General features: G+C 41.3%; 2 protein-coding genes across 3 annotated transcripts in view; one reads left to right on the forward strand and one right to left on the reverse strand.

The window, feature by feature from the left end:
• Positions 1-13,666, reverse strand: part of Nsun6 (NOP2/Sun RNA methyltransferase 6) — a 37,194-nt gene extending 23,528 nt beyond the window's left edge. The window contains exons 1-6 of one of the 2 annotated variants that reach the window (XM_041630781.1): positions 13,277-13,666; positions 11,939-12,031; positions 10,022-10,101; positions 4,804-4,913; positions 3,170-3,323; positions 1,371-1,452 (exon numbers count right to left, since the gene is read on the reverse strand). In XM_041630781.1, coding sequence (XP_041486715.1) covers positions 1,371-1,452; positions 3,170-3,323; positions 4,804-4,913; positions 10,022-10,101; positions 11,939-12,031; positions 13,277-13,351 — 594 coding nt within the window. In that variant the 5' untranslated portion in view covers positions 13,352-13,666. Of the gene's footprint in view, positions 1-1,370; positions 1,453-3,169; positions 3,324-4,803; positions 4,914-10,021; positions 10,102-11,875; positions 12,032-13,276 lie in introns of both variants that reach the window. The other variant, XM_041630780.1, reaches the window with a different exon arrangement.
• A 6,171-nt stretch (positions 13,667-19,837) lies between these two features.
• The window catches only part of Arl5b (ADP ribosylation factor like GTPase 5B), a 29,123-nt gene continuing 24,938 nt past the window's right edge, over positions 19,838-24,022 (forward strand). The window contains exon 1 of the mRNA XM_041630712.1: positions 19,838-20,119. Within this exon, the coding sequence (XP_041486646.1) occupies positions 20,071-20,119 (49 nt within the window). The 5' untranslated portion in view covers positions 19,838-20,070. The remainder of the gene's footprint in view (positions 20,120-24,022) is intronic.

Here is a 24,022-nt window from a genome sequence, read left to right on the forward strand (position 1 = left end):
TCCCCTGGTCAATCAATGACCAATGTAATATTGCAATATTACATGTAATAAAAGTTTCCACTAGGAAATGACAAAAGTTAAACTCTGTCCTCAAATACAAAAGCTTCAGTCCAGCAGTGGTCTAATTCTTTTGTTATGAAATGACAAATAATAGGTCTGTAGCATGTATGGATATCAGGGATCACAAATTGTCTTGTGATTTATGTTTTTACAGTCAGAAATCCAGGGGGCTGGAGATGTGGCTCAGCAGTTAAGAGACTGTACTGTTCTTGCAGAGGAGCTGAGTTTGGTCTCCAACATTTCCATTAGGCAGCTCACAATCAGTCCCAAATCCAGCTGCAGGGGCTCTAACTCCTTATTCTGGCCACCAGGGGTACCTGCACTTGGTGCATATACCCACATTGCAGACATACACCTATGTAAATTGAAAAAAAGAATATAAAGTCCCAAATCAGGAAAGGTGGTTGAAGTTGGAATAACAGAAAGACATGTAAAAGAAGTTTGTACCACATGGACTTCACCTTTCCAAAGTCTAAACTAAATTATGGTATGAGGAGGTATGGTCTTCTATCTTCAAAAATTAACACTTCTGCTTTCATTGTTAGCAATGTGAAAGTGTGCAGAAAACACCCACAGTGAGTCAGGGTGTGTTCGCAAATAGCCACAAGTGAAACCAGGCAAACAAAATCACCCGAAGTGATTCACAAACAAGTAGGCAGAAGGCTCTCGGTTCTAATCCTTTGCATCATCCCTGAGGAGGCTAGGTAACAACAAACAAATCACTTTCTGTTCTTCCCAGATCTGTAAGGAGCTTTTGGCTTAATACTGGGAAGAGAAGAAAGCACAGAGCTCCTAGATTTGGGTTTAACTTCAGATGCTGCCAGTTATTAGCAGGGTGACTTGAGCAAGAACCCCAAAGATCTAGTCTTCAGTATTTCTATTTCATAGAATGTAATAGCATTAAAATGAGTTGATGTTTGCGAATGTTCTTAGGAAGTGAAAAGGGTAAAGCAGCTCATTATAACACAGCACTTAATAACAACCTGACGAAAGCCTGCCAGCAACCAGCCATCGGAATATTACAACCGAACCCACAGCCGCACATCGACATGTGCAATGCTCAGGACTAAGCTTCAGAGATAAAAAGCAGTCATTATATCACATCATTAAATCACCTCTGGACAAGAGGACAGGTAAGTGTATTAAAATTAATACAGGAAAAGAAAACAAGAGTGCTCATAAGACTGTATTGATATTTGACAATGGTAGGTCAGAATATGAACAGATTGCAATAATATTAATAAAAGAGAAAAATAACTTCTAATAATTCATCTGAGTGATTCAATGTCACTCAATTTTATTTTACTCACCTGTAAAAATAAGTAACTGGGTAGAACATTGTCAAAGGAAGGGCTGAGATATATTGGTTCTGTCATTCTTATGCCTATACCTCTAGAAAAATAAGAAATTAACCATTAGTCTGTATAAGTTATATAGTATGTATTCCTAGGCACGCTCACTATGACACATCAAGTATAAACTGCTCTTCATTTTTAAGACTCTTTTATTTAACAAATTATACTAGTCCTATGATTTGTTCTATATTTTATAGGAGAGGTAATCCAAATAATTAAAAAAAACAAATAAGTAAAGTTACATAACTATTTTAGTAAACACAAGAGTTCCTTTAGAGAAGTCAATAAATTAAAAAGCAAACAAGACCTAATTCTTATTGCTTTGTTCTAATCTTCCTGGTAACACAAACACTTTGTGCATGACTGTGCTAGACAGTTATATGAGAACAGGGGAAAATGCCAAGACTCGGACTGATGCTGAACACTGACAAAGGCAGAAGCCTGCTCTACTCCCGTCTTTTCGTCTTTTTACAGAAAAGCTGCCCAGTACACTCAGCATACGCAGTACTGATAGTCCTCACACGACCTTCTCTACCCTGTCCCATTTTACTAATGGCAGTGGAGCTTCTGGGAACAGGAAAGGCTGGGACACAGAACAGCATGGTGCTCAGTGACTCATAAAGACGAACACTGCACCTGAGAGGTTTGCTCCATAGCTATCAAAGTAGCAGAGTGCTCACAAGTACAGGCCGAGAAAACCGACAGGCTTTTGAAGAATGGCTACCTTTTACTCCCACCAGACAGGCAAACATGGTTCAGCACATCACTAGGAACACGCATCAAATGAGAGCACGAGGAGCGCTCTAGTAATAATCAACTAAAGTGGGCAGTCAAAGCTATCAGCTTCCTACAGAACGTTCTACGGAGAATAAAACCAGGTTCTAGTCACTTGGAAAGCTTTTCTTTCTTAGACCTTGAGAACCTAATCATCTGTTGCTTCAGGAGAACTGATTTCATTCATATAGGAAAACTGCTCCAGTGTGACAGGAATGAGGGCTCTGGCCCCATTCTAAACGGCTCAACTCACAGTGCTTAGCATCTGTGTGCCCGTTGCCAACTTTGGAGCAATGGCATTCTACAGCACTCCTAAATCAAGCTCAAGAAACCATGCTAAGCGGGGCCTCGTTTGTTCATGGCTTTAATCTACTTAGGCAGCCAACATTCAGATATGATTTAGAACTAATTATATTTCACTGTGGCTTGAACAAATTGAAACATTTAGTTCTGACCATAAATATTCAGAGTGCTACAATTCAAGTCTAATTTACTTTGTTCAAAATAATTTTTCTGTATTTGATTTACATTAAAATGACACTATTCTTGGATAAAATGATAATGTTTGAAAAAGATAAGTCATTTAATTCTCCATTAAGTGTTGTTCTTCAACGTTTAAACAATTAAAATCTAAAAGGACAAAGAAAATTCCTAAACAGTCAGTGTTATCAGTCGCTCACCTGGGCTTTTCCTTTAGGTTTGCACCACTAAGGACTGAACTAGGGCTGCAGGCAGAGTGCAATGCACCCTCTCACTGAGCTTCGTCCACATTCTATTGCTTTGGTTTTTAATCTACTTACCCTTTTTGACCAAAAAAAAAAAAAAAGCTCTTTCTAAAAATCCCTGAACTATGGACTCATTTTTTCCAGTTGAAGTAATTTAAAGATTTATGTAGTATAACAAAATACACCTTTTCAGTCTTTTGAGCTTTATGAACCACAGAAAGGATGCTGTCTCCCCCCCAGAGCTCGGTGACGTACTTCAGATCGCGTATCCCATTGAAGATATCTTTACGGCTTACTTCCGAAATCCCATTTCCAAGAAATACTTTAGTTCCATCAAATTCTTTGGCTCCTTTCTTACATTTCCCTTCAATATCAGAATATACGGAAATAACATCTCCAGCTTTCATAACTAGGTTAAAGAAAAAAAAATCAGACTATTAATCTACGCTTTGGCAGACAAGTGAAAATCTTTCAAGCTAAAATGGTTATCTGAACATCAATTATGAAGAAAAAATAATCTGAACTGGCTCATCTCAGCATAATCCTCAATAGCAACTCAACTCTTAGTTTTTACATATCCCCTAACATCTAAATGAACAGGTGGTTTTCACTGAAAACACAGAAATGGTACTCAATACATCCTACCTACATCTTCAACTAAGCAGGATGCGTCATCTATGTGACTTATTTCCCCAAAAGCTAATACTAAGTAGAGTTGCTCATAAGCCTTAGCATCAGAACTCACATTTCTACAAAAGAATTCCACAAACATTTACACTAAAAAAGAAACCAGGGCCATGCTAGCAATCAGGTCAGCAAGCAATCATTTTCCAGATCACCATACACAGGATGGGTGAGGTTCAGGAACTCAACACATCTGTAATAAATCTAAACCAGTGCTTCCTGATCCAAGCCCAGTGAGGCCCACTGAAGCAGTGTAGTACCTGCAGTTCAGAGTGAACCCATGAAGAATGCCAAGCTCATCCCACTGTCTAGGATTCTGGATGTCACCTTCACAAATCTCCAGAGACCAGCTAGAGGTTTTAAGGCAGTGAAGTGGGGAATACAAAATGGAACTTCATTACCTTTTTTAAAACAATGTCTGTGTGCACACACACACATCCATGCTTGTGCTATGTGTACAAGGGTACCTGCAGATGCTAGAGTTACAGGCAGTGGTGAGCAACCTGATATAGTGGAAAGGGGACTCTGGTCCTTTGGAAGAGCAACGAGGCCTGTTAACTAACTATGACTATTCAGTCTCCTTCACTACCATCTGACATCCTGTATTTCTGTTCCCTGGAGATATCACCACAACGGTTTTTATGTGGGGAGCCGAACAGCAACAGAAAGCTTCATATGGGGGCCTAAATGTCTTATGTTCTGCTTCCTACTGCTGTGTTAAAAGCCACTGAAGGTCAATGTGGCTCATGGTTTTAGGTTCCAGTCCATCACTGTGGGGAAATCAAGGCAGCAAGAACTTGAAACTGTTGTGGACACATCACATCCAGTCCAGAGCAGAGAGCACCTAATAAATGCACACACGCTTGCATTAAGCTTGCTTTCTCCACCCTAGACAATCCAGGATCCTGTTTCCTAAGGAATTCTGCCAATATCGGGCAAACTTTCCCACCCCAATGAACATTATCATGGCAATCCACCTCAGATATGCCCACAATCCAGGAGATCTAGACAATCCCCCAATGAGTCCCTTCCCAAGCGACTCTTCATTGTGTCAAGTAAACAACTCAATCTCACCACCACACTTAGTTTTATGTTTTCCTTCACCGAAAATGTTGGGAAATACATAACAAATGTTAATTTAATATATGTAAGCTTCTAACTGAGCTCACTCATGAATTAGAGGGCGCCCTCAATCTTCTACCTACATTTTGAAGCTGACATGATTCCTGGGACGTAGACATGGGCCCCTCTCAATACTGCATTGCCGCATTGCGCTCCAACAATCACTTCACACTGCTGTTGCTCTATATTCTTCCTAGGAATATTTAAAAACAAAGACAAAAATAAAGAACAATGTTCTTCTAGGTCCCATAAGTTTTTTAAACATCTCATAAGAGATAGTAGTGATGAGTATGATCAATACACAGTATAAATATCTAAAACTTTAAAGAAATAAATTATTATTTAAAAAGACTTCATATAAGTAGCCTATTAAGTCTTGATTTTCCTGAATACATCACAAAGAAAATGCTGAAAAAGAAAGATTCATACAAAGCAGCAGTTTGAAAAGGAGGAAAGAAAAGGAAAAAAGAATGGGCACTTGAAGACAAAAAAAAGGACAGAAGAGATGATCTGGCAGGCAAGGCAGCTGCTGCAGAGGCTGGTCCTAAAGTCAGTACCCCTGGGTCCATGGGGTACGGGACATCTGATTTCTGCAAGTTGTCCTTTAATACACACATACAGAGAATTAAAGAAAAGAAAGAAAAAAATGGATAAAGAAAAGAAAAAGGGGCCCTCTGGTGGAAAGAAGGCAGCGGCCAGAGAAGCTGTTTGGTCATTCAATAAGCAATACTGCTTTCATAGTAGCATAGGAGTTAAACAGATTTTTCTACTTTTCTTTCCTTTAATCCCAGCATTCAGGAGGCAGAGGCAGAAGCAGACGGATTTCTATGAGTGTGACGTCTACAGAGGGGTTCCAGGGCAGTCAGGGCTACACAGAGAAACCCTGTCTCGAAAAACCAAGGGAAAAAGAATTCTAAAGTGGTATATTGTTGCATGGCAAATTATGAATATTTAAAAGCTAAACAGAAGAGAAAAATAAATTGCATCTTTCTTTCCTTTGCTGCTCAGCCTTAAGTTCTCCACTTTCTCACATCCAGATCACATCTTACACTGCTAAATTCCTAGCATCATTCCAAAGGGAAGCTCTTCGGAGACCAAGAAGGAGCTGGTCTGACCAGGGAGCTCAGCAGTTCTGAGCGCCACATTCCCGGTGAACTTCTCTGGCTGGCAGGACCTGTCATGTGCTGTCACCGCTCTCTGGGGAATAAACTCTTTCGCTCCTTTCCCCGGAGCTATCTCACAGCACCTGCCAACATCACAGCTTCCTATACTCTGAGCCTGCTTCTTAAAGAGGCCCTTTCCTCTACCTTCACAACATGCCACCAGGTATCACTCACCTGATGTGCTGATCACAGGCAATCTTAACCCACAGTTAGTCACAGTGCTATGAGACGTACAGGCCCAACAAATCAGGAAGATGATCAGGAAGGTAACTTTGTCCTTGTTAAAAGGGCAGCTGAACAGCACAATAAAACCAGTCACCAAAAACCAAAGAACAACGTCAAAATATCCTTAGCATTTCATCCTTCAAGATTTAGAACTGGTATTTCTACTGACATCGGATAACTATACCTAGAAGAACCCCAGCTGCTCCAAACTCAACAAATACCAAGCAATATTTACTGCCTATATACACCTTGAATTCTTAGTATGAAAGCAGGACGTTTCATGCTGTCTTGAATGAAATACACCTAGATAACAACACCAGAAGGCCCAGAGCTATGGTCTACAGATGTCTGCATAAGTTCACGAGTTATAAACTATAATTCTCCTACGTGTAGGATCTCTGCCTTCGTGGATGCATGGAGGCTGCTCTAGGGTTTGCAGAAATGGGCTCCCTCTCAATTGAGGCTACAGAAGGAAATCCAGGTGTCAGCGCCTCAATCTTAGAATTGGCAGCTTCTAGAACTGTGGAAAGCAAACTGGAATTCTTTATTACTTGGTCTCTAGTATTTGCTACTGCAGCAATAACACAGATTAAGACATTCTGCACAATCCTAACCCCTTTGCAAGGTGAGAGAGAGTCTTGCTGTGTCTGATAGGTCTCCTAAGACCATCACTCAAACAATTTCCCATCTTCTGCCTTTGTTTGCTTCATCTATTCTTTACAGCATTACAACATGGGTGTTGGTTTCTGTCTTGGTTAGGGTTTCTATTGCAGTGAAGAAACACCACGATCATGATACACCTCCACAGTGATATACTTCCTTGAACAAGACCACACCTACTCCAACAAGGCCACACCTCCTAATAGTGCCACTCCCTATGAGCCTATGGGGGAAATTACATTCAAAATTCCACAGTTTCATTTTGAAATGTCAAGACACAGATTTTTGGGAGGTTTTCAGTTTTCTGTTTATTTTATTTTGCTTTGTTTATTTTTTCATTTGGGGCTTCAGGCTTGTACTTCCTAAAGCTGATTTTTACAATTGCAGAAAGTTCCTAGTCCTCACATTTTCTTACTACTGTCTTTCCCCAATTATTTCTATTCTTTGCATCTGGAACCCAGGCTGCCTTTTCTTTCTGTTCTCAATTTGCTTTCATAATTCTCAGTTCTTTGTCTCTGCTGATTATAGTTAATTTCCTCAGAGTCATCACCTAGTTCAGTATTTTTTTTTTCTCTTGGTTTCTCAAGACTGATAAATTTGAAGGCAGGGTCTAAATTTAACTAAGGAAACAAGTGCTTAATTTCAATGAAACTTGATTTCTATATCAACTTGTTTTTCTTCTTAGGTCTTTTATGCTTGGTCATTTTAAGAAAGCCATTATGTGTCTACCAGACAGCTCTAATTTGTTTAGGGGGAATTCCTCTGCCATTTACTGCACCCGTTTACTGTTTTCTCAGGTGGGTTGATTCCTAATACAGTGTGAAAAGTATGTGACATGGATTCAAAACATGCAAAGACAGAACAGTTGGGTTGATTTCCACCGTACCTCTCAAGAACTGACCTAAAATCAAATGTGGCAATTTCCCAGACTGAAGGTTCCAAGTAGTAAGTTATGTGCAGAAGTAAGAATGCAAATTCGAAGACTCCGGAAGACCTGCAACCATTCTTCATCCTCAAATCTGGATCTTACAATGAGAGATTCTCTTCCTAATTACTACCTTAGGCTGACTGCTGAACAGTCTTTATTGCCAGCATTAACCCACTGCTAAAACCAAAGACCACACATTTGGAAAACCAGCCATCAGACTCCTTTCCCAGAGCCCAGACCCCTAACATTAGCTCGCATTCTTCTAGCTCTTGTTTATCCTTACTAACTCCACACTCTCACTCATGTTCTTCACTGGCTTTGCATTTTATAATGCACTTTGCTTGCACGCGTGTGCTTGTGCTCTCGCTCTCTCTCTCTCTCTCTCTCTCTCTCTCTCTCTCTCTCTGCATTGCCAACATTGTACAGCAGAACTATTTCCAAATTATCAAGTTTACTATATCACTGGCACTAAAAGACTGTAATAACATCCTAGATAATCTATAACTTTACAGTTCGTCTTCTTGTGAAAAAAATTTCTTGTGATTTTACTTGTACCCTGACCTAAAAAATGCAGTGAATGCTAAATATATGGACACACATTCATAATTATAATAAGCTTTATAAACTCCTTTACTATGAGAATAACAGTGTGATTAAACTTCTCATTAATTTTTTCAACAATTTTTTAAATTGCATTGACATTTTGCCATGGATGTTCAGTCCCCTGGAACAGGAGTGGGTACTGGGAATTGAACCCAGGTCTTCTAGAAGAGCAGCCAGTGCTCTTAACCCCTGGGCCATCTCTCCAACCCACCCATTTAGTATTTGCTTATAATACAAACATCAAACTTATTTCATGATGTGCTATTTCACGAGTAACTTCAGCTAGTGCTGTTTCTAGGCTGCAGCTTTAGTCCCTACCCTCATTTCGTCTTTGGCTGCTGTTCTCTCGGTAGAAACAAAACAATACTCTGCAGTTCACAGCCTACCTCTTTCAACTTCCTTGATTTCACTTGACCTTCGGAAAATCAATTTAGTAGTCAAATGCGGTCACTTCCATCAAGGCTCACCACATATGTCCATGCCTTTACACCCCTGCTTTTATTCTCTCCTTATCAAGCAAAGCCTTGCCCTCCCTCTCTCTGCCATTACTAATTACTAATCATCGTTAAGTAGCTGAAATAGAGCAGTTGCCAGTCCCTATGATCTCAGACCTCCCTACGCTATCTCTAATGGCTCTTCCCCTCTACTTCTAAATGGAAAGCCTACAGATGACTTGCTCCAACACCCCCGACTGAAGACTCAACAGTTGATGCTCATCAGTGTAACACCCACATGCCCCGCATACAGCCCAGAGCCTCTCGGGAAATGAGATCCTTCTCAAGTGTTACCATGACAGTTAAGGAGAGAGCAGCACGAAGGCTCCGTGGATAAAAGTACTCAGTCCCCAGAACCCACTCCTGCAAGCTCTCCTGTGACTTCCACACTTGAGCCCACACACATACACTAAAAAATTAAAGAAAGGAGAGACATGCAGAAAGAAATTTTACAATGTGGAACCTGTGCCTACATTGTACCTAAGGAGTAATCTTAATAGCCGAAAGGCAGATTAATAGGGGGAAATAAGGGGAACTACTCCAAATATGTCTCTGCATCTTCAAATAGATCTTTGAAAAACTCAAAAAAGGTAGAGAATAGATACATGGCACCAAGGACAAAGGCTGGGGTTCAGCAGTTGCACCTGCCTAACGTGTGAGGCCTGGGTTTGACATTCAGAACAGGAAAAAACTCTGTGTGTATGTGTGTGTGTAATCTTAGTGTAACAATACGCTTAAATCTGTATAAAGTATGAATTTCCAAGTATTCAATTAAAAAATGATTGAAGGTTAAAAAAAAATTAAAAACTCAAAAAAAGAATAAAAGAACAATGCAGATGCAAAATAATAAAAAACATAAGTTGCTTTAGTTTAGTAAACAAATGGTAGCAAAATTTATGAAATAAAACTTAAAGAAGCATGTAAGAATTGCTAACTCAAGCCGGGCAGTGGTGGCGCACGCCTTTAATCCCAGCACTCGGGAGGCAGAGGCAGACGGATCTCTGTGAGTTCGAGACCAGCCTGGTCTACAGAGCTAGTTCCAGGACAGGCTCCAAAGCCACAGAGAAACCCTGTCTCGAAAAACCAAAAAAAAAAAAAAAAAAAAAAATTGCTAACTCTTAATGAAACATATACAATACACACGCACTGTTCTACCCAATCACTGAAGCCCGCCACAGTAGTAGATAATACTGTCGACAACAAAAGGGAAAAGGAAACAGTCACAAACCTCGGTCCAGTCACAGGGATGAGTAAGATGTCTGGGAGGGCTGGATGCTGAAGAACAGGAATGCTGAATCCACTGAATTGCTGTTAAAAACAAGCACACACAATGACAGAGCACCCAGATCTCACAGGCTTCCCCGTGTCACCAAGAACACAGCGACAAAAACCCTGGGGCAACTGGTAAATTGCACAAGTTTCGCTGTGTCACCAAGTTCCACCACAGGAAACCTGATTTGGGCCTATTCCACCCTACTTCATGGAAGGCTTAATTAATTCCTGACTTGAGAGGGAAAGCGTGCTGGGGGCCAAACATACATGCTGAACCGCTGAGCTGTACCCTGAGCCTGTTTCTGATTTTTAATTTGGAGTTAGGATCTCCCTACATTGTCCACACTTGCCTCAAGCTTTCAGTCCTCCTGTCTCAGATTTTGTAGGAGCTGAAGTTACAGGCACAGGCCACCATACCCAGTTCTGACTTCTTTACAGGAATCAATTTTGCTTACTGTTCAATTTTAAAAACACAAACTATGTTTAAGTGATTTACTCAAAAAAACCATATATTCTATTCATAATCACATGCAGGTACCATGTTTTAAGCTATGTACAGTGGTGCACATCTGTAATTCTAGCACTGGGGAGGAGGAGAAAGAAAGATCATGAATATAGGAAAAGTTACTAGCACAACTTACATGACTCACTGTGGGCATCTCTTTCCAATTTAATGGATACACTAGAAGTTTGAGATCAACTTTGGTGCCAGTATTTATGCCATGTAAACTTATCAAACACCATTTGTCAGGGTAGTTTTTCTCTGAAGATGTGTTGCTGACTATGAGCCACTATATTGCTACTGCAGGCTGAATGAGAGAGGGCAGCCACAGAGCAGCGAGGTAAAGAGCAGACACCAGATCAGAGAAGAGGAACTACATGTGTTCTATGGAGAAAAAAATCACAAATATTTGATAACAGTTTATGCATGAGGCTTGGATTTACATATCTATTAACTTTCCCACTCTACCTGAAAGAATAATAACATCAATTGCATCATGCTGCAGAATCTATACTGTCCCCCAAAACAGCATCGCCTGACAGATGCTCCAGGGAGATGACGAGGTTAAAAGGAAAGAAGAGGTTGGTGGATAACGCAGTTGAGAACGTGTTTACCATGCAAGCATGAGGACCTCACTTTGGTCCCGAGAACCTATGCTGGAGTTGAATAAAAAGCCAAGTGTGACGGCACACATATGTAATCCCAGCTCTGGAAAGTGGTGAGCTCTAGGTAAGGTGGATGGCACCTGGGAAACAATGCTCAAAGGCTGACCTCTGACCTTCACAGACACGCACTTGTGCACTTACCCCCCACCATAGGGCTTAGAGACTTATCCTTAGTCCTAATAAACTTACAATCAGAAGTTCTAAGCCTATTCTAACCTCACCTCTTACAACCTTAAAACAATTTATTATTCAAAACTTAATTTCCTTATTTATAAAACTTGAATATCCACAAACACTTAAATATCTTTATTCAGTAGGATTCTATTTGAGTATAAGTCTATTATGAAGTATAATTATAGCATATATTTGACATGTACCATTAAAATGCTGTCAACATATCATAGATGTATATGATTTAATTGACACTAACGGCATGTAAAAGGTAATATTTCTATGTTGAAAATATATTCTTTATTCCATTAAATCTTCCACTATGTATGTTTAAAAATTATCAGGGTAGCAAACTCTAGATATTCTGAAGCTTAAAAAAATGGGAGTATCATATAGTTCAAGGACTGTCGATGGAGCAGACTGTGGCAGAGTACAGAGGAGTAACAGCACAACCCATCACACGTGCACAGACCTTCTGAAGCTCTTCTAGTAGCAGACCTCTGACGTACTCAACTGATGCCAAATGTGTATTCACCCTGACAGTTGTGAATGGCGGCGGGTGTGACAAGTGAAGCAGCAGAGTTTCAAATTTCCGTTCCGCTTCTTGTCTGCTTGAAGCAGACACAACCTGAAATGGAAAGAACCATGATTTCAATTTCAACTCATACCTTTTAGGCACAAACCTGCTGAAAACGATGCTAAATACTCCTTCCTCTCTTAACGCACACTTTATAGGGCCCCTTGAGCTAAACATGAAATATTGTCTCTTTCCATATAGTCTAGCCTCTTAGCACAATCTGGAAATAAGACATAGAAATCAGTTTTAAAATCACAGCTCCAATAACATTCAAAAATAAAAACCATATAAGATTTAGTTTTGTAAGAAACCAACAATCTAGGAAAAAAAATCAAAATTCCCCAGGGGTGGCAGGTTAGGGTGATCAGAACATGTAAAAACCTTCCATTAGAAGGCAATCAGCACTCACTGGGAATTTCTGTGTTAAGTGCAGCCAATAAGAACACTGTCTTTGAAAACTTGCCTGCCTAATCAACATAGTTGCTTTCACTTAAGTTTGATGCCCAAGACAACCTTTGAAACCCATTTGAATTTCACAGAACAAAGTACAAACTTTAACAGTGATAATTAATTCAAGCTAATTCATACAAAAATAATGCTTTCCAGCAAGATATGGTTAGGCACGTCAGTGTTCCCAGCACTGGGGAGGCAGAGGCAGACAGATCTCTGTGGGTTTGCGGTCAACATGGTATAAGATGCGAGTTCCAGGACAGACAGAGCTATATGTGAAGAACCCTATCTCAGTAAGTAAAATAAATGAAGGAAGGAAGAAAAAAAGGAAGAAAACAAGCTTTTGAAATGTAAATCTTTTTCTTTCATTACATCTGAGCTTTAGCTGTTTGACAGTTGTGCCAGTTTGAAGGAGTAACAGGATTTCTTGGATTCTGATCTCAGTCCTTAAAAATAACACCAAATCACTCTACAAAGATCGCTTAGGCTAAAATGTAAAGACACTCGTGTGTGTCTTTTCAACTGAGCACAAGAGCATGTGCTTTAAAAGAACGGGTCCATCCTCTACATACAACCTAGGGTTTGTGGACAGGGAACTTCTCCTGTTGATTCTCCTATCCCTTCAGTACCAAGTGTACTGGTAGGCACATAACACTTGTTTTCTTACATCTAAGTGTGAGCACATATATTCACCTTATCTCATCAATGCCTACAAAAAAAATTGGTTTTGGAAATTCCAAAAGTCTAGTGTCAAAAACCAAAGCTGTAAAGATTACCTTTAGTCTTCCTTCTGCTTCTCTAGAAATTGCACATGAATTTGTGCAAATGTCTATTTATATGACCTACCTCCTTGTTCATAAAGCTCTCTCTGAGATAGTTTTCAACCTCAGGCCTCAAAGATATCTTAGGAAAAATAGGCATTTCTTTTTTCTGTTTTAAGTCATCCAAGAAAATTGTTGGGAAACTTTTTTTCTTTTCTTTTTTCTTTCTTTCAGAATTACAGCGAAGTCTTGCCAGCCAGTAGCCGAGCACAGAGTGCGTTTAGTGAGTCCAGGAGTGGGCAGGGTCCAGGATTTGTCGTTCTCTGGGAGGCTGTGAGAAAGCTCCGAACGCCACTGAAACGCTTCTCCAAAATCGGCTTAGTGACAAATAAAAGTATCTAGACGCAAATCGGAAACCGGATAGCCACAACTTCCACGCTGACATCCATTTTCCAAAACCGCGCCCCCGAAGCCTGTGCAGAAAGTCGCTTCCTGGGTTCGTCACTTCCGGCGCCTGCCGCCCGCTTTTCTGTGCACACACAATCTGCAACTGCCAATCACCTCCAGTCCTGACCCCTGAGGGTGGTGCTTCTTGTGTGGAACGCCCTTTGCCTGGTTCACCAAGTGCTCCTGGCCTGGTTTGTGCAGAGTACTGTGATGTTCTGAGGGAGGTTTCCAGTTAGTTCCCCCGGTACAAGTGGCGATAAAGACCTCATTTATTTGGCCTTGGATTTCATGAAATAATTTCCCTCCCTCGGACACATGAATCTGACATCAGCTGTGAATCAACAAAACCCTCTCTTAAAAAAAAGAAAGAAAAGATATATGTGTATGAATGTTTTTCCTGCGTCCAAGTATGTGCACCACGAGCTTGCCTATTGAATCCCCAGGAACTGAAGTTACAATGGCTGTGAGCCTTTATTTGGGTGCTGGCAATGGAAACAGGGTCCTGTGCAAGAACAGGTGTTCTTTGCTGTTAAGCCATCTCTCCAGCCCTAATATCCATTTTTTAAAACTGTGCTAATACGCGTGTACTCAAGTAAAGCTAAAAAGCTCAATAGTGTTTACAATTAGTCACGAGGCTAATAGCACCTTGATGTGACTTTGTTGAGGTGAAAATTATTTTAAAAAGTAACCAGTCACTGGGCTGTTTTATACTTGAACATGACAAACAGTTCCGTCTCTGCTGCTGAGTGGAGTTTTTTGTTTTGTTTTGTGCTTTTTGTTGTTTGGGGCAGTATCTCATAGATAACTGTAAAAACGGGATTTTTCTCCCTCCCTTAGCTCTTTTAAGTTTTCACATTGGCTTTAAAAAATATATCTGCTCCTTACTATGGCACGTGAAAATATTGTAAAAATGGCATTCTGCCACAGCTCTGCAAAAAATGTTTAGAAACAGTTTTTCAATGAGTAAACGGGCTCCAAGGGCTGAAATAACTTTTCCATGATCTCATAAATAGGAAGGAAGGAAGGAAGGAAGGAAGGAAGGAAGGGGCTTAGAACCAGTAAGTTGTTTTTAAAAACCAATACCCATTCTTTCCGCAGTATCATGTGTCTTCAATGAATTCATGGGGTTCTTTCTTGACCTAATCATCTGAAATCAGTAAAGAAAATGTCTGAGACACAGGTTGAAAACGTTGCATGACTTTCCTGAGAAGATAGAGCATCTATTCACCCCAAATAAGAGTGAAGTGGGTTAGTGTTGTGTGCTCTCCCCTTGCTGTTACCAGCCATCCTGCTAGTCTCCGGAGACACTGCCCAGCCTGGGCAGGGTGGCCTGTTCAGGGCAATCTGGCAGGTAGAACAGGTCAGTGGCATCTTACTGCAGCAATGGATGCCTTGGGTAGGATTCAGAAGACAAGCCAACCCTACGAAGGAATTTGGACAGGCAGTTTTGCCGTGACTCTGACACAAGATGCAGTAAAAATGTTTAGGAAATAAGGAAAACCTGAACTTGATTGTAGACTTCACGAGGAAGAAATTTCATTTCCACATAGTGTACTCATTGTCTGATGTAAAAAGGGCACTCCCTGAATGACTAACAGAACAGACAAACAAAGTAGAAACAGAAATTGCTGCTAAACATATATTTGATGTAAAGTAGTTCACTTGACTAGTGACCAGACATTTACATTAGCCCTGACTAGGTATGACTGTAATGGGAGTTAAGTGGATGAGTGGGTGTGCTGATGTTGTACAACTGGAACCAAGAAAACACCATAAATGTGCAGTTGGTAGAGTGAGCCGGTACTGTCTAAGCTAAGGAAGACTCCAACAGAAATTCAGGCATGAGAAGCCACTGAGGCTACACATTCTTTATAAGAGATAGGATGGACCCAAGCAGGGACTGATGGGAAGAATAAGTCTCAGATCTAATCTCATCATTTTAAGCTTGTTCATGACTCCAAAGTTGAACTTCACATAAAAAGTTTAATCCTTATTTAATTTTATGAGAAGTGGGGTCACAAGGAGAAACGGGGTGGGGTGGGGATTTTAGAAAGGGCTACCGACAGGGATGATCCTCTTAAGTGGTGACAAAATGATGATTTCAAAGTAGCTTCTTCACTCTTCATGCAAAAAAGGGTAAGCAATTTCTGTCTAGTTTTCTCATTTTATATTTTATCATAGTCACCTTCAACATTTCTTCAACAGCAACCTGGCCTTATTTCATCTCTGAGGATGTTACTTCAAACGATTTCTTAATTCTGAATTCTACGCTTCTGCAGTAAAGGGAACTTCCTCGTTTTCTTTCATTGCTTTTCTCTTGGACCTGCATAGATGAGCATGAACGTGTGTGTACAAATGTGTGTGTTCAGGTTCAAGTATACACGTGTGCATGTGAAAGGCAGAGATCAATGTAGCAATCAGAACTGCTCCCACTTTCTTTTGCCCGGACAAGGTCTCACACTGAATCTGGAGCTGGCTGACTTAGCTAGATGGACTGGCCAGCAGACTCCGGGAATTTGCATGTCATGTCTCTGCATTCCCAGTGCTGGAATTACAGGTGCATACTCCTAGCCCAGTGTTGTGGGATATTTGTAAACTGTGTGAAGGTCTATTGCTGTGATTGTTGTAATAAAAAGCCGAAGTAGGGGAAAGAATCTAGCTGAGAGAGAAGGAGGGCTGGGTGGAAGAAATGGAGGAATCAGGATGGGCAGTACAGGACAGAATGTAGATTAATAGATATGAGTTAATTGACTTTATAACAGCTAGTTACAAACAAGCCTAGGCTAAGGCCAAGCTTTCATCATTGATAAGTCTCTGAGTCATTATTTGGGAGCTTATGGCCCAAAGAAAACTCTGACTACAGCCTTGAAAAACAAAAACAAAAACAAAACAAACAAACAAAAAACCCCAGGTGCTGGCCATCTAAAGTCAGGTCTTCATGCTTCCATGGCAAGTGCTTTACTAACAGGGATTTCTCCTTAGTTCCATTTGTCTGTTTGTTTATTTTTCTGACAGATCCTCCCCATTTAGCCCAGGGTGCTCTTGATTCATAATTCTCCTGACTGAGCCTTGTGAAAGACAGGAATATAGGCATTTACCACAAACCCAACTCCTCCTGGCAATTCTAAGTGTTCTATAAAAATAACATGACATCTATACACATCCCTTCAGCCACAAATCTAATTCTGTCAATATAGTATCTCAGTTTTTTAAATAAGTTGGTGTCATTTGAGAAAATACAAATTAGGACCTATAGAGTCGGAAAGCCAAAAAATGAATATAATACAGTTCAATATGCGGTCAAGATCAAGCACAGCAGCTTCTGGATTTGCTCATCCTGAGTTCTATAAATGATATAGTCTAATTCTTACCTGGACCTCCTCATTTCCCTTGCAGTGACTATGAAACATTGAAGATTAACACCACAACTCGCTACAAGCCAGACCTCTCTGAAGATCCAACAATCTACAAGCCTAAATTCTTGTTTTGTCCTGAACATATCTCCTTGCCACTTGAGAAAGAAACAAATAGTAAAGATTCTGAAAATAAAGTCCTTTAACCACAGAGGATGGGGTTTATCAGGTTGTTGAGTGAATCTTATCTTAATTGTTAAGAATTTCACTACCGATCTAGACTGCTATGGTTCAGATGCAGTCCTTGTAACTCTGGGCAAATGATCAAAAGTTCTTACACCTTATTTTTCTGTACTATTAAATGGAGGTAGTTCATGCTTTATAGTGTTACTAGAGATTACATGTTAGATAACCCACTTCAAAGAGCATCAGAAAAGGCCAAACTTCTCTAAATCTTAGATGATATGATTACCCACGCAGAAGGAATGGGTGTCAATCTCCACTCAGCAGGGAAGAACTAAAGTGTGACCCAAATCCGGACACAGCAGGAGTTAACTGGTCTACGTCAGGGAGGAATGGACACAGATTTCAGGTTTTTCATGAGAGGTTATATAAATGTAATAGGTTCCACCCTAAGGAACAGGATTGCAACAAAGGGCAGGGCACAGTTGTTTCTAAAGAGGAGAGGACTAGAACATGTCACCAAATCCACAAATTTTACAAACTACCTTGGCTTCTGTCGAGCCAGGAAGGAGAGTATCTTGCTCCCAAAGGATAACACTGCACAAGACGAAAGCTTCCAAGCATCTGTTGGCAGGAACGCTTACAAAGTATGGGAAGGCTGAGTGTGGAGATCCCTGCAGCACAAAGGAGAGACACCATGGCCCATTGTATAACTTAGGACCGCAGTCATAGACTTAATGATATTTCGGCCCAGGAAATATTCTGAAACTCAGGGTATCATGTAACCTCTCTGTGACTCTAAACAACACCTTCATCAGAAATTTATCAATATGTTCTTTCCTACTTTCAGGAATGACAAAGTAAACTGTTTGCATCAATCAATCACCTACAAAAAGTGTCTAATAGATATCTACTGAATGAAATTGTATTGATTTCTCTGACCATATGGCAGAAAGGAACTTCCTGATGGGCAATCAATCCCAACCCATCTGGAAACGGACCAACTGGACTAACATCTAAACTGACATGAGAAAGGCTGAGGAGTTTTTGAAGAGCGCCTTTCCTCCTTGGCTGGCAGAACACACAGTTCCTGGAACGCTTTTTGTCAAGCTCTGTACAAACTGATCTAACTCAACTGATTAATACGTTGAATTCAATGCCAAAGATACCAAGTTTTTCCGAGTATCATCTGGTCAGTTTATAATGGTTCCTCCTAAGAAGAAAACCTACAAAATTTTGCTCTTTTAAACTCCGTGAGTTAACATTTTACTTCCTTGAAATTTCAGTTTATTTTACACTAATTTTGCACTTAAACCTTTTAAATATTTTGTTGGACAGTTTTTACTGGGATTCTATTTTATGGAAAGATGTCATTTCCGATTGACACATAACACAATAGCCTAAATTCCTAATATTTCCATGCAGTTATTCTCATCTCAAGAATTCAAACTATATTCGTTTTCAAATGGCACTGTTCTACAGAGCAATGTTACCTCATCTATACCAAGGGCAACACTGAAATTAGTGTAAACAAAACCCTAAAGGGACATTTAAAGAAAAAGTATTTAGTTTATATGAGCTACATTTAAAAAGTATATCCTCAGAATTTTCTAGTTTCATTAAATTCTTGATAAACATGCCTAACGTAATTTAATAGTCAATACAAGTGCACAGCATAAACTTAAGTGCCAGTTTTTCTAACATCAGCATATATATTATCAGCATTACATTTGTTTAACAATATTCAACTATAGTTGTCAGCCTCGATCATTTGTTTTAGTCGGAGTTAGGTTTCCTTTCCATCCGGTTAACTTTCAAATTTCTAAATTCTCACCTGAAAGGGGCGTTAAAGAATCTAAAGTCAGCTTTTTAATAATGAAACCAGGAAAACTTTAAACTTGCTAACACAACTACAAACTCGTTTATATGTATAGTCTAACGAAATGGCTATTAAAGCCGTTTGAATGCCAAAAGATGAGTACATCTTTCCTTCCTTATGAGACTGAAGCTAGGGTTTAGTATCAAGCTGAAGTCTTCGCTGATCTTTGAAGCGCAGCACTAAGAGGGCATCTTAAGCCACACTCAGTTGTTTTATTTAGGTCATGGAAAAAGTTATGGTGTCAAACAAGCCTTTAAAATCCTTCTTCTGCCGTTATGTGGGCCCTCAAGGACTATTCCGGCCTACGAGGCTTCCATGAGATCAACGACCGGTTTTGGCCAAACTGGTCGCAGTGTGTGTTTAGAAACATAACCGAATCCTGGGTACAGGCATTCCAGGACGCGCGTCCCCTCAGTTCCATCAAGAATCGCACTAGAATCCCAACACGGCCAGCCCGGGAGGAACGGGGGATGAAACACCACCACTCCTGCCCGCGCAGCTGAGTTTCTGCAGGCTTCCAGCAGCGACGCCGCGGGGACGCCGGAGCTCGGAAGCAGAACCCGCGTTTCCTCCGAGGGACGGGAGAGGGAGCGCGCGCCGAGGAAATCCCCAGCCCAGCCACTCCCGTGCCCGCTGACGCCTAGCCGCCCACGGTCCGCACGCCGGAAGTGCACGGGGAGGACCCGCCACGTCCGAGCGGCGGGTGACGTCAGTGCGCCGACGTCACGTGCGGACTTTCCGGCGATGGGTGGTCCCGGGCTGCGGTGGGGAGGCGGGGCGGGGGCGGGGCTCGCGGCCGGTTGAGGCTGTGCTGGGTAGGTGGGCGCCGACGGAGCGACTACGGGTCGGGGCTGGGCTCAGCGCACTGCGAACAAAGGAGTCTGCGGCGGTTCCCGGCTCCGCGGAGGACCGAAGCTTCGGGGGACTCAGGCTCGGCGGCTCCGGGTCGGCTCCACCACGGGCGCCGCGGCACCTGCCGCCGAGTGCTGCCCAGGGAGCCCGTCCGGCCCGGGGCTCATGATGGGGCTGATCTTCGCTAAATTGTGGAGCCTTTTCTGTAACCAAGGTGAGGCCAGCGGGCTGGTGGACGCGGCGCCGGCAAGTCTAGCTTGAGATCGGGACTCGGGCTCAGGGTAGAACTCGGATCTGGGGACTGGGAGCCCCGGCAGGGGAGGCGCTGGTGGTCGGGAATCCAATGCGTGTCCGGATTTTATCCAACCAAGGTGGAAACAGATTTCTGCATTCTGTTTGCGGGCCTTTTTGTCTCAGTGAACCAGACTTAGGTCTGATTAGCTGTAGAAAAGTGTCTTCACAAGAACCCCAAACTTTCCTTTTCTTTAACAGGAAACATTAGTTTTGCACTGTTTACCTTCCCCTTGTTTGAGCCAGTGCACCTTCACGTTGTCCGACTTGGCTCTGATTTCTGCTCAAGAGTCAAGGATGATAATTCAGGTGTACAGGTTTCTGAAATTTTCACACACAAGGCACAGCTCTCCCCCCACCCCCCGTAGGCGTTGAAAAAAAAAACTAAATGCTTTCGGTTATGTGTAAGATGTTACGTGGCCGTAGTTATTCTAGAACAGGTCAGGAAATACCTAGAAGTTGTAAAACCTGTTCCGACTCAGAATAAGCTTGAGAAGAGTTGGTACCGGACAGAAAGGGAGCCCAGTGATAAAGTCTTGGGCGTTCTTGTAACAGACTGGTTTCAGAGAATTAAGACCATTTTTTTTCATTTGTTTCATTTTGAAAGGGTGTGATTTATAAACTAGTTTTGTTTTCATGAGTACCAATTCCTAACATTAAGGTGTTTATCTATTTTGTGGATTTAAACCGTGAAATGAATTTGAATGGCCTTAGTTCACTTGTCCTGTGGGTGGATTAAAAAAAAAACCTTTTTCAAGCTTATGAGTATAAATACATGCAAGCACACTAATGCGTGCGTGTATCTATGCAAGTGCTACCAATAAATCCCCTTTTTAAGTGACTTCAAAGTGTCCAAAGTTCAGCTCCCTGCGGTGTTACCCATGAATGTAATACATTCGTTTTTTTTTAGCAGCTTAAAAATTTTCTAATGCTTGTAAATGTACCATGTCAAGGAATATTTCAATATATAACCATATTTATATTGATTATACAGTTAAGTTTATGTAAATATAAACAAATTATGCAGTGATACACACACGCCTGAGCCTAAGCAATAAAAATTGTCAGAGAATTGATTCTCCCTTTTTTGTTGGTTATTGCTGTCTTTTATCTCTGTTCATTAGAGGATTCCATAAGCAGACTAGAAGCGGGGGTGGGGGGGTGAAAAGGCCAATCGTGGAAGATGATGAAAGCCTTCGTGTGGCCACTTCCATCTTTGAAAAATTGTTTGAGCTTCCATAGCCCCCTTTCTGCGTAACAATTCTTTCCCCTTCCTGCTGAACTTTGGGAGCTCGTGGTTGTGTCCCTTTCTCTCACTCACGATTACCTCCTTAGTCAGTAAACCAGTTCTCCAAATTAGACCCGGTAGCTGCAGAGATTACAAACAACCAAGATGCCAAGTCTGTGCTTTCAGAACACACAAGAGTTAGTGTAGGAGATTGCGTGTAGATGTTTCTACGTGTGGGGTGATGGGACTTGGCCCGCCTCAGGTGGTTCCTCGAAGCCTTCCAGGGTAAGATGTACCTGGACTTGACGCTGAGTGGCAGATTGGGGTGAATGCAACGTAGACAGAGTAGAATTGGGCCTATTGGTGGAGGCAGATGGGCTAACGTACACAAAGAGGAATAGGTTGGATACACTTAAGGAAACTTAGCATGGTTTAATTAGTTTGTGCAGTTGTACTTCACTTGATGAGATTGGAGCCGTCACTAAGAAACTGTATCACTGAGGTTCTTCCATGCTGACCAAGACAGTGCATTGAACACAGGAAGCAGCAGAAACAGTGAAGAGTCTGGTCATCAGGTGTTTTCCTGAAGTGGAGTAATGGGATCATTTTCATATAGTAGGCTGAAAGTTTTGTTTTCCTTATAAACAAAGTTACCTGTGTTGGCATTTTTATTTTTTTAACTATTGTGCACTTCTCACTTAGTAGTGCCCAGTGGATGTTGGAATAACCTGTCCGATATTATTAACTCTACCAGTTAAGTTAGAATGGGGTGGGGTGGACATCGGGCAAGATAAGGCTGGAAGGTGCAGGCAGTATGAAAGAATTTAGCAACCTACAGACTTCTTTCCCTTATCTTTCCTTCAGTAAGTCCTCACTCTTATCATGCTTTTGTGGTTTCTGAGAGAGCTCGGAGCATCCTTTCATGTGATGTATCTTCCTGGGGATAAGTTCACTAAACTGTACATTGTGTCGTGGAACTTTGTGTTGTTTCGTTTTGTAACAGAAAGTAGGATACAAACAGGACTGTCTTTAGACACCTGCTTAACCAAAAAGACAAATGAAATAGGCTTTAATTACAGTTTATTTTCATAACCAAAGGCAATAACTTAATAATTATGTCATCTAACTCATTTCATTCTCATTAGCGAATTTTATGCTGTCCACCTGGGCCGCCAGTTGTTGCTAAGTGTTGCTTTTTCTTCTGGCTGTTTTGTTAACCTTTCCCTTTGGGCTATTTCTGTTCTTAATTCTAGACTTCTGCTGGTTCCCTCCACATCAAACAAAATCTGTTCCCAGTCTCCTGGAGCATGTTTGTCTCCTACTTTTGAAAAGTCCAGTCCTTGATTCCATCCAGATTTCTGGTCAAGACCACTAGTTAGCGTCTTTCCTTGACAGATTTGCCAGAAGTGGCCCACTTCCTGCCTAGCATTAACTCTGTGTAATTACTGGCTTGGGGGAATGTTTGTCACTGTTTGTGGTTGTATTATAAGTTTCTTTTTGTTTTGTTCGCTCAGTAGAAATAATCTCCTTGAGGCATGAACTTTTTCTTACTGTTTTAGTCACAGTACCAAAATAGACTTATTTTGGGTGTTAGTTTTGCCTTTTTCTTTCTTTTTTTTAAAATTTCATTCAGTATAAAATGTTGTATAATAGTAACATATACATTATATTTCGAAGTGCAGTAATGCTCTCCACATTTCTTTACACTGTTGTATTCATTTTGAATAGTATGTCTAGATGGGAATTATAGCCATGATCATTTATCCTCCTTTTTTTTTTTTTTTAATTTTCGAGACAGGGTTTCTCTGGAGTTTTTGGTGCCTGTCTTAGAACTAGCTCTTGTAGACCAGGCTGGCCTCGAACTCACGGAGATCCGCCTGCCTCTGCCTCCTGAGTGCTGTGATTAAAGGCGTGCGCCACCACTGCCTGGCCATTTATCCTCTTCTGAGAGGAGGAGAAAGCACGTTTATGCCTGTTGCCTTTCCTCTGTCCCAGTGGTAGAGACCTTTGGTTTGTTCTACACTCTAAGTTGTCTTTATTGTGGTGATAAAGTTTGGTTATACGATTTGCTTTAATTGTCTCATTGTGTTTCCTTCAGTTTGTAAAATCACAGCAGCATCTTAGTTTTCCTTTCCTTGCTTGAGAGATTGCAGTACCCAAAGCTCGGCCCTGCCCTTTGCCCACCTTGCCACCCAGCAGCCGCCTTGGCTTCCCTTTGCCGTCCCGAGGGCATAGCTGTTCTGGGCTTGTCTTTGCTGCCATGTTAGGGTATTTCTATACTTGCATGATGTCTTCCTTTCAAAAGTACACACATTTAGCCAAGCGTAGTGGTGCACATCAATAATCCCAACTCTTGGGAGGCAGAGTCAGCCAGACCTGTGTGAGTTTAAGGCCAGCCTGGTCTCCATAGTGAGTTCCAGGATAGCCAAGGTTGTGTAGAGAGACTCTGCCTCAAACAAACAAACCAAAACCCAAAACAAACAAGCAAAAAAGCTCTACAGTTATTTAAAATATGCCACAAAGATATCTATAGAGCTATATCCCCAGCATTTGGGAGGCAGAGACTGGCAGATCTGGTTCAGTTCAAGTTTGAACCTG

Source organism: Microtus oregoni, unplaced genomic scaffold (genome assembly GCF_018167655.1).
Source record: "Microtus oregoni isolate MIOR12 unplaced genomic scaffold, Mior012 000035F_ref0000213, whole genome shotgun sequence".
Taxonomy (NCBI): Eukaryota; Metazoa; Chordata; class Mammalia; order Rodentia; family Cricetidae; genus Microtus; species Microtus oregoni.